Source organism: Heptranchias perlo, chromosome 7 (assembly GCF_035084215.1).
Source record: "Heptranchias perlo isolate sHepPer1 chromosome 7, sHepPer1.hap1, whole genome shotgun sequence".
In the NCBI taxonomy this organism is placed as follows: Eukaryota; Metazoa; Chordata; class Chondrichthyes; order Hexanchiformes; family Hexanchidae; genus Heptranchias; species Heptranchias perlo.
In genome coordinates, this window is record NC_090331.1 from 10,823,476 (window position 1) to 10,839,879 (window position 16,404).

General features: G+C 46.3%; 1 protein-coding gene across 1 annotated transcript in view; it reads left to right on the forward strand.

Moving 5' to 3' along the window:
• Positions 1-16,404, forward strand: part of adcy5 (adenylate cyclase 5) — a 442,325-nt gene that overhangs the window by 306,558 nt on the left and 119,363 nt on the right. The window contains exons 7-8 of the mRNA XM_067987067.1: positions 869-1,010; positions 4,802-4,927. Of these exons, the coding sequence (XP_067843168.1) occupies positions 869-1,010; positions 4,802-4,927 (268 nt within the window). The remainder of the gene's footprint in view (positions 1-868; positions 1,011-4,801; positions 4,928-16,404) is intronic.

Genomic DNA, 16,404 nt, shown 5'->3' on the forward strand with positions numbered 1-16,404 from the left:
CACTTCCGGGTATCCATTATTCTATATATAAACCACCTGAACCTCTCGATTAGATTCCAGCCTGTAACTCACTCCCAGGTATCCATTATTCTATATATAAACCATCTGAACCCCTCGATCAGATTCCAGCCTGTAACTCACTCCCAGGTATCCATTATTCTATATATAAACCATCTGAACCTCTCGATTAGATTCCAGCCTGTAACTCACTCCCGGGTACCCATTATTCTAAATATAAACCACCTGAACCTCTCGATTAGATTCCAGCCTGTAACTCACTCCCAGGTATCCATTATTCTATATATAAACCATCTGAACCCCTCGATCAGATTCCAGCCTGTAACTCACTCCCAGGTATCCATTATTCTATATATAAACCATCTGAACCTCTCGATTAGATTCCAGCCTGTAACTCACTCCCGGGTACCCATTATTCTATATATAAACCACCTGAACCCCTCAATTAGATTCTAGCCTGTAACTCACTCCCGGGTATCCATTATTCTCTATAAACCACCTGAACCCCTCGATTAGATTCCAGCCTGTAACTCACTCCCGGGTATCCATTATTCTATATATAAACCATCTGAACCCCTCGATTAGATTCTAGCCTGTAACTCACTCCCGGGTATCCATTATTCTATAGATAAACCACCTGAACCCCTCGATTAGATTCCAGCCTGTAACTCTCTCCCCAATGCCCACTATTCAATAAGTAAAGTATCTGAACCCTTCAGCTAGTTCAGACTCTTCACTCAGATCAGCAGGGAGGAAGGAGAGTTGGTGATTTTCGAATGTATTTTACGTGAACCTCTTGATTTGCACGTGCTGTTCTCAATCTCTGGAAGGTGTTTCTTTCTGCTTCCAGGCGGATCCACATAACGAAAGCCACGCTGAACTATCTGAACGGGGATTATGAAGTGGAGGCAGGCTTCGGAGGCGAGCGGAATGCATATTTGAAGGAGCACAATATTGAGACCTACCTCATCGTGGGCTGCAGCCAGAAACGGGTAAACCAAAGGAGTTCATAGGGAACCTCTGTGATTATCATATAGATTATAACACAGACTGGCATGTTTGAAGATAACTGGCAAAAGAACCGGGGGGAGGGAGATGAGGAGATTTTTTTTTTTTACGCAGCGAGTTGTTACGATCTGCAATGCGCTGCCTGAAAGGGCAGTGGAAGCAGATTCAATAGTGACTTGCAAAAGGGAATTGGATAAATACTTGAAGGGAAAAAATTTGCTGGGCTCTGGGGCAAGAGCAGGGGGAGTGGGCCTAATCGGACAGCTCTTTCAAAGAGCCAGCACAGGCACGCTGGGCCGAATGGCCTCCTTCTGTGCTGTGAGGTTCTATAGCTCTGTAAAATGGGGTGTATTATTGCATACTGTATATTTGGAAATGTTATAGCATCTAATAAAGAGCGTGTTATTATATAGGAACATAATGGGGGTAGATTTTGACTTTGTGCGATGGTGTAAAACGGGTGATAACGAATCAGCAGCCCGTTTTACATCTCTCCTGAAGCGCTCCCTCAGTACTGGCGCTGGGAGCGTCAGCCCAGATTATGTGCTCAAGTCTGTGGAGTGGGACTTGAGCCCATTAACCTTCTGATTCAGAGGCGAGAGTGATACCCACTGAGCCCCACAGCATAAGGCCGCAGAGGTAGAGTGAGGGGATTTATGAATGAGAAGGAGGATTTTGAATCCGATGCTTTGACGGTGTCCCAGGAGGCTGGAGAGGAGGAGATGGAGTCTGGACAAGGCTTTCCCCTGTCCTGGGTGTGAGGCGAAGGTGGCTGAAGTTAACATTGTCACAGTCCGATGGCAATTCATCTTGTTTTCACTGTTGTTCAAATACCGCCCGCTGAAAATGCCACAGACAGGACTCGATTAAATCACTATCTCACAACAGATCAGACTCTGCACAAAGCAAACCACATCTCCGTGCCTCTTGTCAAAGACAGCATCCTCTCACAAGGCCTTTATTTTTAGTCTTTTATTTTCACTTGTAAAGATCACATTGAATGACTCACTTATGGTAATAAAGTTTCACAGAAGCAGAGACCCAAAAGCAAACTTTCATGAGCTAGCGTTGAGACTCGTCGCCATCGGCGGGAATTTACTCAGCGGGCTCTCCCGATCGGTCACTGGAAGATCGGCGGAAACCGCCTTAACGCTCCCCGTGCCAGTACTGAGGGAGCGCTTCAGGAGAGATGTAAAACGGGCTGCTGATTCGTTATCACCCGTTTTACACCGTCGCACAAAGTCAAAATCTACCCCCATTATGTTCCTATATAATAACACGCTCTTTATTAGAGCTAAAGATATTAACAATCTATATTAACGATTTGGAGGAGGGGACCGAGTGTAACATATCAAAGTTTGCAGATGATACAAAGATGGGAGGGAAAGTAGAGAGTGAGGAGGACATAAAAAACCTACAAGGGGATATAGACAGGCCGGGTGAGTGGGCGGAGATTTGGCAGATGCAATATAATATTGGAAAATGTGAGGTTATGCACTTTGGCAGGAAAAATCGGAGAGCAAGTTATTATCTTAATGGCGAGAAACTGGAAAGTACTGCAGTACAAAGGGATTTGGGGGTCCTAGTGCAAGAAAATCAAAAAGTTAGTATGCAGGTGCAGCAGGTGATCAAGAAGGCCAACGGAATGTTGGCTTTTATTGCTAGGGGGATAGAATATAAAAACAGGGAGGTATTGCTGCAGTTATATAAGGTATTGGTGAGACCGCACCTGGAATACTGCATACAGTTTTGGTCTCCATACTTAAGAAAAGACATACTTGCTCTCGAGGCAGTACAAAGAAGGTTCACTCGGTTAATCCCGGGGATGAGGGGGCGGACATATGAGGAAAGGTTGAGTAGATTGGGACTCTACTCATTGGAGTTCAGAAGAATGAGAGGCGATCTTATTGAAACATATAAGATTGTGAAGGGGCTTGATTGGGTGGATGCGGTAAGGATGTTCCCAAGGATGGGTGAAACTAGAACTAGGGGGCATAATCTTAGAATAAGGGGCTGCTCTTTCAAAACTGAGATGAGGAGAAACTTCTTCACTCAGAGGGTAGTAGGTCTGTGGAATTTGCTGCCCCAGGAAGGTGTGGAAGCTACATCATTAAATAAATTTAAAACAGAAATAGACAGTTTCCTCGAAGTAAAGGGAATTAGGGGTTATGGGGAGCGGGCAGGAAATTGGACATGAATTTAGATTTGAGGTTAGGATCAGATCAGCCACGATCTTATTGAATGGCGGAGCAGGCTCGAGGGGCCGATTGGCCTACTCCTGCTCCTATTTCTTATGTTCTTATGTTCTTTCCCTGCGTGGCCAGGGTCTCTGACGATGAGGGCCGCATGGGAGAATCCCGGAAGGAATTCCCGGAGAATAGCTCTCCTATGGTTCAATGGGCAAACGTTCTGCTCCGTTTGCTACTGAGGTCCCAGGTTACAGCCACGTCTGTGCAGATCTCAGTGTTACAGGTCCCCTCGGTCTAAGGGATGGGAAATGTCAGCCAAGTTCCCCCCTCTCTTGAGCGTTAGCAGTGAGTCCTGGTTGGAGAGAGAGAGTGTGTGTGTGTGTCTTAAAGGAGGAGAGAGAGGTGGAGAGGTTTAGGGAGGGAATTCCAGAGCTTAGGGCCTAGACAACTGAAGGCATGGACGCCAATGGTGGGGCAAAGGAAGGCGGGGATGCACAAGAGGCCAGAATTGGAGGAATGCAGAGTTCTCTGAGGGGAACACTTTGGGATATCGTATACGAGTTATTTGAGACTTGACATGCTTGGGAGGAATGGGTGAATTTGGACCTATGGTTCCCAAAGCTCTCCACCATTGGGGGCTTTCCTCACGTCGTGTCTGGGTCTGTTGTGGGCCATTTGATAGAGATTGATTGCTATGATTAGTCAACAACTGTATTATCATTGCATCTACCAGGATGGTGGAAGGCGAACTCGATGGTCCTTGGTCTTTTCTCGTCTAGCAATTCTTATGTTCCTAATGCGAACTTCCTCTGTCGAATGAACTCTGCCCCATGTGACAACATGACATCAGAATCCAGAACCCTATATTAATAACCCTGGCGAAGATTACTGCATTAGCTGTGGTGAAGTCATACGCTGCTTATAAAAAAAAACGGGTTTATATTTTGTTATGTCTGGAGCATGGAGGAAATCACATAGAATTGTATAGAATTTACAGCACAGAAACAGGCCATTCGGCCCAACTGGTCTATGCCGGTGTTTATGCTCCATACAAGCCAACTCCCACTCTTTATTTCGTCTCACCCTATCAACATATCCTTCTATTCCTTTCTCCCTCATGTTCTTATCTAGCTTCCCCTAAAACGCATCTTTGCTAGTCGCCTCAACTACTCCATGTGGTAACAAGTTCCACATTCCAACAACTCTCTGGGTAAAGAAGTTTCTCCTGAATTCCTTATGGGATTTATGAGTGACCATCTTATATTCATGGCCCCTGGTTTTGGACTCCCCCACAAGTAGAAACATTTTCTCTACGTCTACACAAACCGAACCTCCTCATAATTTGAAAGGCCTCTATCGGGTCGCCCCACAGCCTTCTCTTTCCTAGAGAAAAGAGCCCCAGCCTGTTGAGTCTTTCCTGATGCTTGTACCCTCTCAGTTCTGGTATCATCCTTGTAGATCCTCTCCCCTCCTTGTTCTCATTCTCTCACTTTGAGTTTGCTGTTGGCTTCCGTTCTCACCAGAACGCTCTTCCCCCTCGACGCTGACGTTGTCCCTGCTTCATTGTTTTTTCCTTTCGATCGCAGAAGGAAGAAAAGGCGATGATTGCGAAACTGAACCGGACGCGCTCCAATTCGCTGACCCACATCGGCTCACCGTGGAACGTGGAGCGCCACTTCTACAACCACATCTCCAAAGAGATGAAAACAATGGTAAGGTGGTGTGAGGGGTTGTGGGGGGGGAATAAAACATCTCACCTCGCTGCCAATCAGTTAAAGGAGAAAGGATATTGGGCCCGGATCTGGCTGGGAAAGTCGCGGGCAAGTTCACGACGCACGCCGCTATCAATGCGCAAGTCAAACCAGCTGGTTCAGGGGGTCTAAGAGACACGGCCGTGAGTTGTGAAGCTCCAGAATTTGCTGGTCGATTTACGGCCACTCCGTCATTCGCTTCACACGAACGGTATCTCGTCCTCAGCCTCCCCGTTATTTTTAACGACGTGCTGGATTTGCGCATCGATTGACCAATGAACTCATCGCAGAAAGTTAAGTCTGGTAATTAAGAGAGTAAGTAACTATGTAATAATTGTTAATGCAGCCCAGAATCTAGCCCAGAAAGGGAACCATTTAAATTGTTCAATCTCATTCCCGCATGTAGTCAATTGGAGATTTAAAAAATATCCAATTTGAAATTTTAAAATTATTTTTCTTACTTTTCCTTTCTGTCTCCTTTTTTTTTCTCTCTCTCTTAATCCAGATGTGGAGATGCCGGTGATGGACTGGGGTTGACAATTGTAAACAATTTTACAACACCAAGTTATAGTCCAGCAATTTTATTTTAAATTCACAAGCTTTCGGAGGCTACCTCCTTCCTCAGGTGAACGATGTGGAAAATCCACATCGTTCACCTGAGGAAGGAGGAAGCCTCCGAAAGCTTGTGAATTTAAAATAAAATTGCTGGACTATAACTTGGTGTTGTAAAATTGTTTACAAATCTCTTAATCCGGTCTTTCTTTTCCTCTCTTTCTGTACCTGATTTGACTTTAATGCACCCTCCTTCTGTGTCATTGCTGTGTTTCTTTCTCAATCCTTAAATCTCATTGTTTAAGGAGGTAGACTGTTGGTCCCGCCGTTCACTGAGGTCCCAGTTGCCCCGTTGCCCCTCTCCGCACCGTAATCAGCTCGCACTTCCAGCAAGTTACGTCGCAAAGAAATTTCGAGCTGAACGGTGCAGGAAGACGCTGCGAGACGTCCCGTTGGAGCAAAATCCGGCCCATTATTATTGATTTGCGACCTGTCCAATCTGCGCAGGCAATGTCTGTGTTGTTGCTCGTGAATACTCGTTACCAGGTACTTGTTGCAGCAAGTGATGTTCTATTGTTCAGAAACAAATAGTTTCACTGCCTCTTTTAAGTAAAATTGCATCACTGGGGCAGCGCACAAGCACGACGCAGATGTAGAAGGGTATGGGATTTATTGTGGGACAATAACAACAACTTGCATTTATATAGCGTAGTAAAACGTCCCAAGGCGCTTCACAGGAGAGTAATCAGTCAAAGATTTGGCACCAAGCCAAAGAAGGAGATATTAGGACAGGTGACCGAAGTGGTAGGTGACCAAAGAGGTAGGTTTTAAGCAGCGTCTCAAAGGAGGAGAGAGACGAGGAAAACTGGAGAGGTTATGGGAGGGAAAACCAGAACTTAGGGCCTGGACGGCTGAATGCCAATTCCCTCATTGGCATGGTGTCTTGATATGCCCGCCCGTTGGTTCGTGGCTGGATTTTTTAAAATTTCGTTTATGGGATGTGGACGTCGCTGGCAAGACCAGCATTTATTGCCCATCCCTAATTGCCCTTGAGGAGGTGCTGGTGAGCCGCCTTCTTGAACCACTGCAGTCCGTGTGGTGAAGGTTCTCCCACAGTGCTGTTAGGTGGGGAGTTCCAGGATTTTGACCCAACGACGATATATTTCCAAGCCGGGATGGTGTGTGACTTGGAGGGGAACGTGCAGGTGGTGTTGTTCCCATGTGCCTGCTGCCCTTGTCCTTCTAGGTGGTAGAGGTCACGGGTTTGGGAGGTGCTGTCGAAGAAGCCTTGGCGAGTTGCTGCAGTGCATCCTGTGGATGGTGCACACTGCAGCCACAGTGCGCCGTTGGTGAAGGGAGTGAATGTTTAGGGTGGTGGATGGGGTGCCAATCAAGCGGGCTGCTTTGTCCTGGATGGTGTTGAGCTTCTTGAGTGTTGTTGGAGCTGCACTCATCCAAGCAAGTGGAGAGTATTCCATCACACTCCTGACTTGTGCCTTGTAGATGGTGGAAAGGCTTTGGGGAGTCAGGAGGTGAGTTACTTGCCGCAGAATACCCAGCCTCTGACCTGCTCTTGTAGCCACAGTACTTATATGGCTGGTCCAGTTAAGTTTCTGGTCAATGGTGACCCCCAGGATGTTGACGGTGGGGGATTCGGCGATGGTAATGCCGTTGAATGTCAAGGGGAAGTGGCTAGACTCTCTCTTGTTGGAGATGGTCATTGCCTGGCATTTGTCTGGTGTGAATGTTATTTGCCACTTATCAGCCCAAGCCTGGATGTTGTCCAGGTCTTGCTGCATGCAGGCACAAACTGCTTCATTATCTGAGGGGTTGCGAATGGAACTGAACACTGCAATCATTAGCGAACATCCCCATTTCTGACCTTATGATGGAGGGAAGGTCATTAATGAAGCAGTTGAAGATGGTTGGGCCTAGGACACTGCCCTGAGGACCTCCTGCAGCAATGTCCTGGGGCTGAGATGATTGGCCTCCATCAACCACTACCATCTTCCTTTGTGCTAGGTATGACTCCAGCCACTGGAGAGTTTTCCCCCTGATTCCCATTGACTTCAATTTTACTTGGGCTCCTTGGTGTCACACTCGGTCAAATGCTGCCTTGATGTCAAGGGCAGTCACTCTCACCTCACCTCTGGAATTCAGCTCTTTTGTCCATGTTTGGACCAAGGCTGCAATGAGGTCTGGAGCTGAGTGGTCCTGGCGGAACCCAAACTGAGCGTCGGTGAGCAGGTTATTGGTAAGTGCCGCTTGATAGCACTGTCGACGACACCTTCCATCACTTTGCCGATGATTGAGAGTAGGCTGATGGGGCGCCTGTCCTCGCGGATGCCCAGTAATTCTGACGGGCCAGGAAATTTCCTGCCCAGTCTATGGAGTTCTAATGGCAGCAGAACGGAGGAAATTGCCGGACTCCCATCCTCCCTCCCCATAAATTTCAACTCATCCAACGTGGCGGTATCGTCTCCCACACCAATTCCAGCTCACCCATCACCCCAGTCCTCGGTGATCTACATTGGCTCCTGGTCCCCCAGTGCCTCCGTTTTAAAATTCTCATCCCCATGTTTAAATCCGTTCATGGCCTCGCTCTTCCTAACCCAGCCCTACATCCCCACACCTCCATTCCTCCGACTCTGAGCTTTTGTGCCCTCCCCCTCTCTTTGCCCAACAATTGCCAGCCGTATTCTCAGCCGTCTAGGCACCACGCTCTGGAATCCCTCCCTAAACCTCTTCACTTCCCCCTCCTCCTTTAAAACCTACCTCTTTGATGAAGCTTTTGGACATCCCTTCCTAATAGCTCCTTCTCTGGCCAGGTCTCCAGTTTTATCTGTCACATCCTCTGCCAAACGCCTTGGGGCATCTTTCTGCATTATAGGTGCGATACAAATACAAGCTGTTGAAGAGATAATTGGTTTAAAAACTTGCTTTTTTATCGCACATTATCACACCTCTGAGAGAACATAAGGAAATAAGAAATAGGAGCAGGAGTAGGCCATCCGGCCCCCTCGAGCCTGCTCCGCCATTCAATAAGATCATGGCTGATCTTCAACCTCAGCTCCACTTTCCCACCCGATCCGCGAATCCCTTGATTCCCTTAGAGTCCAAAAATCTATCCATCTCAGTCTTGAATATATTCAGTGACTCAGCATCCACAGCCCTCTGGGGTAGAGAATTCCAAAGATTCACAACCCTCTGAGTGAAGAAATTCCTCCTCCTCTCAGTCCTAAATGGCCGACCCCTTACCCTGAGACTCTGTCCCCTAGTTCTAGACTCTCCAGCCAGGGGAAACAGCCTCTCAGCATCCTCACACACCACTTTGTCCTCTGGTGGACTGGTCAATTGGACGAGGCTGCTCATGGACTGGTTGTGGGGAGATAGCCAAACCTGTGTGCTGCTGCTCCATGGGCAGATGTAGTACTGCACCCACTCTGCTTCAGTCTTTGTTCTTGATAAATCATCCTTCATTTTACATTTTTTTTAAAAATTAACTCCGATAATTTGACAGAGGAAAGTTAATCGAAAATGAAGGGAAAAAATGTACCAATTTTTGCAAGTTTTTTTTTTGAAAAATGCAATCGTTTACAACACATGCGTCTGTAACCATCTCTCACACTGTCACAGATGTTCACTTTAGGGAATAATTCAATCCATCTACATCCACATTCGGTTTCTGAGTATTCAACAGTGGTTTGTGATCAGCCTTTTCACAGCGAGCTCCGCGCATATACAGCATCTAAATTTAATGTCCACCTGAGAGGGCAAACAGGTCCTTAATTTAACACCTCATCTAAAAGATGGCTCCTCAGACAGTGCAGCACTCCCTCAGTATTGTCAGCCTAGATTTTTATGCCTAAGTCCCTAGAGTGGGACTTGAACCCACATAGGAATATAGGAACAGGAGTAGGCCATTCAGCCCCTCGTGCCTGCTCCGCCATTTGATAAGATCATGGCTGATCTGTGATCTAACTCCATATACCTGCCTTTGGCCCATATCCCTTAATACCTTTGGTTGCCAAAAAGCTATCTATCTCACATTTAAATTTAGCAATTGAGCTAGTATCAATTGCCGTTTGCGGAAGAGAGTTCCAAACTTCTACAACCCTTTGTGTGTAGAAATGTTTTCTAATCTCGCTCCTGAAAGGTCTGGCTCTAATTTTTAGACTGTGCCCCCTACTCCTAGAATCCCCAACCAGCGGAAATAGTTTCTCTCTAACCGCCCTATCCGTTCCCCTTAATATCTTATAAACTTCGATCAGATCACCCCTTAAAGTTCTAAACTCCAGAGAATACAACCCCAATTTGTGTAATCTCTCCTCGTAACTTAACCCTTGAAGTCCGGGTATCAACCTTCATGAAACTCAGGAGCAAGTGTACTGCCCACTGAGTCACAGCTGACACCAGTCCAATATTGGTAACCAGGTGATGGGTTTGGCAGGCTGCGACCATGTGTACCCACGTGGCAATAATGTGGTGACATTTTTTTTTAAAACCGGGCATACTGGTGTTGCCATGGAAACATGTCCGAGCAAATTAGCAGGTTGTGATAGCCGAGATCTCAGTGCAGCTGTTACTGTTTAACTACAGTTCAATGGCAAATGAATGTAGCGGCAGTTCACGACTTCACAGGTGTGAAAGAAGCATAAGGAGCGGGCATCATCAGTGGTTTCTTCGTGAATGTGAGAACAAACAGGATTAACTCACTGAACTCCCCCCCACAACGCAACCCCATGTGACTGAGTAAGTCATTACATTGAAGGGACTGATCAGGACATTATCAAACTGGGAGCGATTTTCCTCATTCGGTCCTAATTTTTTTTTTGAATTAGCTAATGAGTGTCAGTTGGACCCAACTTGGTAGCATCCTCCACTCTCGGTCAGAAGGTTGTGAAGCTGAGATCCCTGCTAGGACTAGACTGCATGACCCTTTTGAAAATTTCAACAGCTGCCAGGTATCAGTGATAGCAGTCTCACCTTCTGAGTCAGTTGGTCATGGGTTGAAATACCCACTCCAGAGACTTGAGCACCAAAAAGTGTAGGCTGACATTTCTGTGCAGTGCTGAGAGCACCTCACTGAGGGAGTGTGCTGCCCTCCCAGAGGTGCTGAATTTCAGATCAGGCGTTATCTGAGGCCCCGCAACCGCCCACTCAGGTGGATGTAAAAGACCCCGTGGCACTATTTCAGACAAGAGCTGGGAATACAAACGGTGCAGAGGAGAACTGAAAAAGAAAATAAGAGGGGCAAAGAGAGTGTACGGGAATAAATTGGCGGGTGATATAAAAGTCTTTTAAAAAAACTGTAAAAGGGTAGTCAAAGGAAGGGTGGGGCCGATGAGGGACCAAAAAGGAGATCTTCTTGTGGAGGCAGAGGGAACATAGGAACAGGAGTAGGCCATTCAGCCCCTCGTGCCTGCTCCGCCATTTGATAAGATCATGGCTGATCTGTGATCTAACTCCATATACCTGCCTTTGGCCCATATCCCTTAATACCTTTGGTTGCCAAAAAGCTATCTATCTCAGATTTAAATTCAGCAATTGAGCTAGTATCAATTGCCGTTTGCGGAAGAGAGTTCCAAACTTCTACAACCCTTTGTGTGTAGAAATGTTTTCTAATCTCGCTCCTGAAAGGTCTGGCTCTAATTTTTAGACTGTGCCCCCTACTCCTAGAATCCCCAACCAGCGGAAATAGTTTCTCTCTATCCACCCTATCTGTTCCCCTTAATATCTTATAAACTTTGATCAGATCACCCCTTAACCTTCGAAACTCCAGAGAATACAACCCCAATTTGTGTAATCTCTCCTCGTAACTTAACCCTTGAAGTCCGGGTAGCATTCTAGTAAACTGGCTGAGGTACTAAATGAATACTTTGCATCTGTATTCACTAGAGAAGAGGATGCTGCCAATGTGACAGTAAAGTAGGAGATAGTAGAGAAATTGGATGGGATAAAAATAGATAAAGAGGAGGCACTTAAAAGGTTGGCAACGCTCAAAGTAGTAAAGTCACCCGGTCCAGATGGGATGCATCCTTGCATCCTGAGGGAAACAAGGGTGGAAATTGCAGAGGCCCTGACCACAATTTTCTAATCCTCCTTTGCCGGAGGACTGGTGGATTGCAAATGTTACACCCCGGTGTTCAAAAAAGGGGAAAGGGGTAAATTCGGCAACTACAGGCCAGTCAGTCTAACGTCGGTGGTGGGAAAACTTTTAGGGGAGATTGGCTAAGGGACAGAAAGCAGAGAGTAATGGTGAGCAGTTGTTTTTCAGACTGGAGGGAGGTGTACAGTGGAGTTCCCCAGGGGTCATGCTGGGACCACTGCTCTTTTTGATATATATTAATGACCCAGACTTGGGTACAGAGGGTATAATTTCAAAGTTTGCAGGTGACACAAAACTCAGATAAGTAGCAAACAGTGAGGAGGATAGTAACAGACTTCAGAAGGATGTAGACAGACTGGTGAAATGGGCAGACTCATGGCAGATGAAATTCAATGCAGAGAAGTGTGAAGTGATTCATTTTGGTAGGAAGAATGAGCAGAGGCAATATAAACTAAATGGTACAATTTTAAAGGGGGTGCAGGAACAGAGAGACCTGGGGGTGTATGTACACAAACTTTTGAAGGGGGCAGGACAAGTTGAGAAGGCTGTTAAAAAGGCATTTGGGATCCTGGGCTTTATTAATAGAGGCAAAGAGTACAAAAGCAAGTAAGTTATGTTAAACCTTCATAAAGCACTGGTTAAGCCTCACCTGGAGCATTGTGTCCAACTGTGGGCACCGCACTTTGGGAAGGATGTTAAGGCCTTAGAGAGGTTGCAGAAGAGATTTACTAGAATGGTACCAGGGATGAGGAACTTCAGTTATGTGGAGAGACTGGAGAAGCTGGGGTTGTTCTCCTTAGAGCAGAGAAGGTTAAGGGGAGATTTGATAGAGATGTTCAAAATCATGAATGGTTTTGAGAGAGTAAATAAGGAGAAACTGTTTCCTGTAGCAGAAGGATCGATAACCAGTGGACACAGATTTAAGGTGAATGGCAAAAGAACCAGAGGCGAAATGAGAAAAAAAAAATTTACGCAGCGAGTTGTGATGATCTGGAATGCGCTGCCTGAAAGGGCGGTGGAAGCAGATTCAATAATAACTTTCAAAGGGGAATTGGATAAATACTTGAAGGGGAAAAATTTGCACGGCTATGGGTAAAGAGCAGAGGAATGGGACTAATTGCATAGCTCATTCAAAGAGCCAGCACAGACACAATGGGCCAAATGGCCTCCTTCTGTGCTGTATCATTCTATGATTCAATGCCCTGGCCAAGACTTATCTCTCAACCAATATCACTAAAAACAGATGATCTGGTCATTATCACATTGCTGTTTGTGGGACCTTGCTGTGCGCAAATTGGCTGTCGCGTTTCAAACATTACAACAGTGACTACACTTCAAAAGCACTTCATTGGCTGTAAAGCGCTTTGGGACATCCTGAGATTGTGAAAGTCGCTGTAGAAATGTACATTCTTTCGTTCTTTTACTGCATCACACTGACCTTGTTGTAAGGCGCTTTGCCCACGTGGACATCTGGTGCCATCGATGTAACTTCAAGGTTCAAGCCCGTGTGGTAATTTAAGATATATGCGCAGGTCTGAGTGCTCGAGGGTGAATCCGTCCCACTGCGAGGTAATGAGAGATGGTGAACGCACTCAGAGAAAACATTAACCCATGACCGAAATTAAAAGTAAAAAGGAATCATCTGACCCATTGAGAATTTGGGCATGGGAAGCAACATGTGGCCTCTTATTGTAATCTTCTCTGAAACGCAGCATTGAACTGTAATCAGGCGGAACGGACGCTATCTAAAACCCATTGAAGCTATCAAATCACGAGAGCCTGGTTACTGTCATTTCAGCTCTGGGTCTTGGGTTAAATTCCAGGTTAGATTAATGAGATGAAGTTTTCTACTGTCTCTCTGTGAAAGCAGGGTCCGATGTGAAATGGGTTTTTGAGGTGGCATTAATCCAGTTCCCAGTGGGCATGAATCCCAGTTTGGCACGACTTGACAATCTCATTCGGGCAGCTCACAATGATAGCCCATGTGAGAACAGAGGATCGGGAGTAGGCTGTTCAGCCCCTCGAGCCTGTTCCAGATGTTGGGAAAGGCCTTGGGGTGAGGGTCGTGAGCGACTGGAAGACGTGTCTGCATGTTGTCGACGACCGTTTTAGAAAGCTGTGCGACCCAAACTATCAAGTCTTTCTGAATGGAAAAAAAAAGGACGACAGCAGTTACCTACAAAGAGGGGGGGCAAGAAAGCTTTTCTTTTGCAGTTTCTTTTCGGGTTTACCCTTTTGAAGAGAAGATGTGCAAGTGACCACCCCCCGCCCCCCCCAAGTCTGTGTTATTAGCACCAGTGACCTAGAGACACTACAACACCTGAGGATAGGTTACGGTTTGGACTGAAATATTGGGCTTGGACACGAGCAAGGGGGCGTGAGGGGTTTAGTCAACTTCACGGAGAGGCGTTTGGAAATAAATTTCAGGGAGACTTTGGAAACGTTAACCCCAGGGATCTCAGCAATGAAAGAGTTAAAGGCTCCCGAGGCAACAGAAAAATGTCTAAATTGCAGCATTTCTTTGACAATTAACTAAAAGTAACACCGCTTGAGGGAAAGCTAGATAAGCACATGAGGGAGAAAGGAATGGAAGGATACGATGATAGAGTTAGATGAAGTAGGAAGAGATGAGGCTCATGTAGAGCATAAATACCGGCATAGACTAGTTGGGCTGAATGGCCTGTTTCTGGGCTGTAAATTCTATGTAAAAACTATTTCTTTTATCTGTTGGGAATGTTATTAAATTCTACTGCCCACACCCCTGCAAAAATAAAAATCAAGGGCATTTGAAAGCTTTTTTTTTTGCCTATTTTTAGTAAATCTCCTGAAACACTCCCAAAATATATTTTGTTGTTCAAAAAAAATCGCAATGGGATCCCACTGTTTGGTTGTGCAGAGCGGCAGCAGTTGGCATGGCAACTGCTCGGTCTGTGCGAAGCGATTACTGCCACCGTGATCTTCTCCTCAGCTCTATCTTCAGGATTAGCTCATCTGTTGCCAATTCAGTTCTGGGCACCGCACCTCAGGAAGGACATATTGGCCTTGGAGGGGGTGCAACACAAATTCACCAGATTGATACTGGGGCTAAAAGGGTTAAATTATGAGGACGGGTCGCATAGACTAGGCTTATATTCCCTTAGGTATAGAAGATTAAGGGGCGATCTAATTAAGGTGTTTAAGACGATTAAAGGATTTGATAGGGTAGATGGAGAGAAACTATTTCCTCTGGTGTGGGGGGAGTCCAGGACAAGGGGGCATAATCTTAAAATTAGAGCCAGGGCGTTCAGGGGGTGATGTCAGGAAGCACTTCTTCACACAAAGGGTAGTGGAAATCTAGAACTCTCTCCCCCAAAACGCTGTTGAGGCTGGGGGTCAATTGAAAATTTCAAAACTGAGATTAATTGATTGGTAGGCAAGGGTATTATGGGATATGGAACCAAGGCGAGTAGATGGAGTTAAGGTACAGATCATCCATGGTCTAATTGAATGGAGGAACAGGCTGGAGGGGCTGAATGGCCCACTCCCGTTCTTAAGTAGTTGAGTGCACTGTGGGGTGTGGGGGGGTTTCCATCTGATTTTGTTTTTCTTCTCCTCTCTTGAAGACGTTTGACTTTCTAGTTAGGTAAAATGGAATGGCTACACCTCCTCGCTTCGACCACTGAGGAATTTCATGGATACGCTCACTGGATCATGAGACATGTCAAAGTACATATCTTTGGCTGCTGCTGCTGCAGGGCATCAGAATAATGCCCATTCTCTAATGACACGGGGGGCCTGGGTGACACTCTAATAGAATAAATTCCCTTCCCCTTTCTCTAACGAGACTGTATTAGAAAAAGGCACTTGACTATAATTGCCCTCATCCCTTTAAATTTCACTTACAAGCTTCCACCGCTTCAAGCCTCATTTCGGGACTGGAGCACATCGCCCTCGGTTGACACTAGGTAGTGCTGAGGGAGTGCTGCATTGTCTTTCGGATGGGGCGTTATGCCAAGGCCCCTGTTCTCCTGTTCAGGTGGATGTAAGAGATTCCCACGCATTATTGGAAAAAGGAGCAAGGGCGTTCTCCCCCAGTGCCTTCGCCAACATTCAACCGTCAAGCAGGCCATCCACCATCAACTCCAGCCGACACTCGACGCTCTCCGCTAGCCCGATCAGAGCAGCGTAGGTGCAGGCCTGAGACCTGCAAACAGCCCAAATCCACTGATCCCCTCGCGTGCTTGTTGCTATAGAGACTGGAAGGAGCAGGAGGGGTTTTATCCGGAAAGGACGATGAATGGCCTCGCTTCCATCGAGTGGTAAGGTTGAAAAGTGATTGCAGAAGCTGGGCTTGACTGACAGGCAATCCATTGTATTCGGGTCTGATGAAAATCTACCGACCTCTTACTCTTCTGGTGCACCTCATGTAAATGCTGTCATTACATATCTCCTAAGATGGGAAAAAAAGAAAGAACTTGCACTTATTTAGTGTCTGTCAGGACCTCAGGACGTCCCAAAGCACTTTACAGCCAATGAAGTGCTTTTTTTTTTAAGTGTGGTCACTGTTGTGATGTAGGAAGCGCAGCAGACAATTTGCGCACAGCAAGCTCCCACAAACAGCAATAAGAACATAAGAAATAGGAGCAGGAGTAGGCCAATCAGCCCCTCGAGCCTGCTCCGCCGTTCAATAAGATCATGGCTGATCTGATCCTAACCTCAAATCTAAAGAACACAAGAAGTAGGAGCAGGACCCGGCCACTCAGCCCCTGGGCCCTCTCCGCCACCCACAGGACCTTGA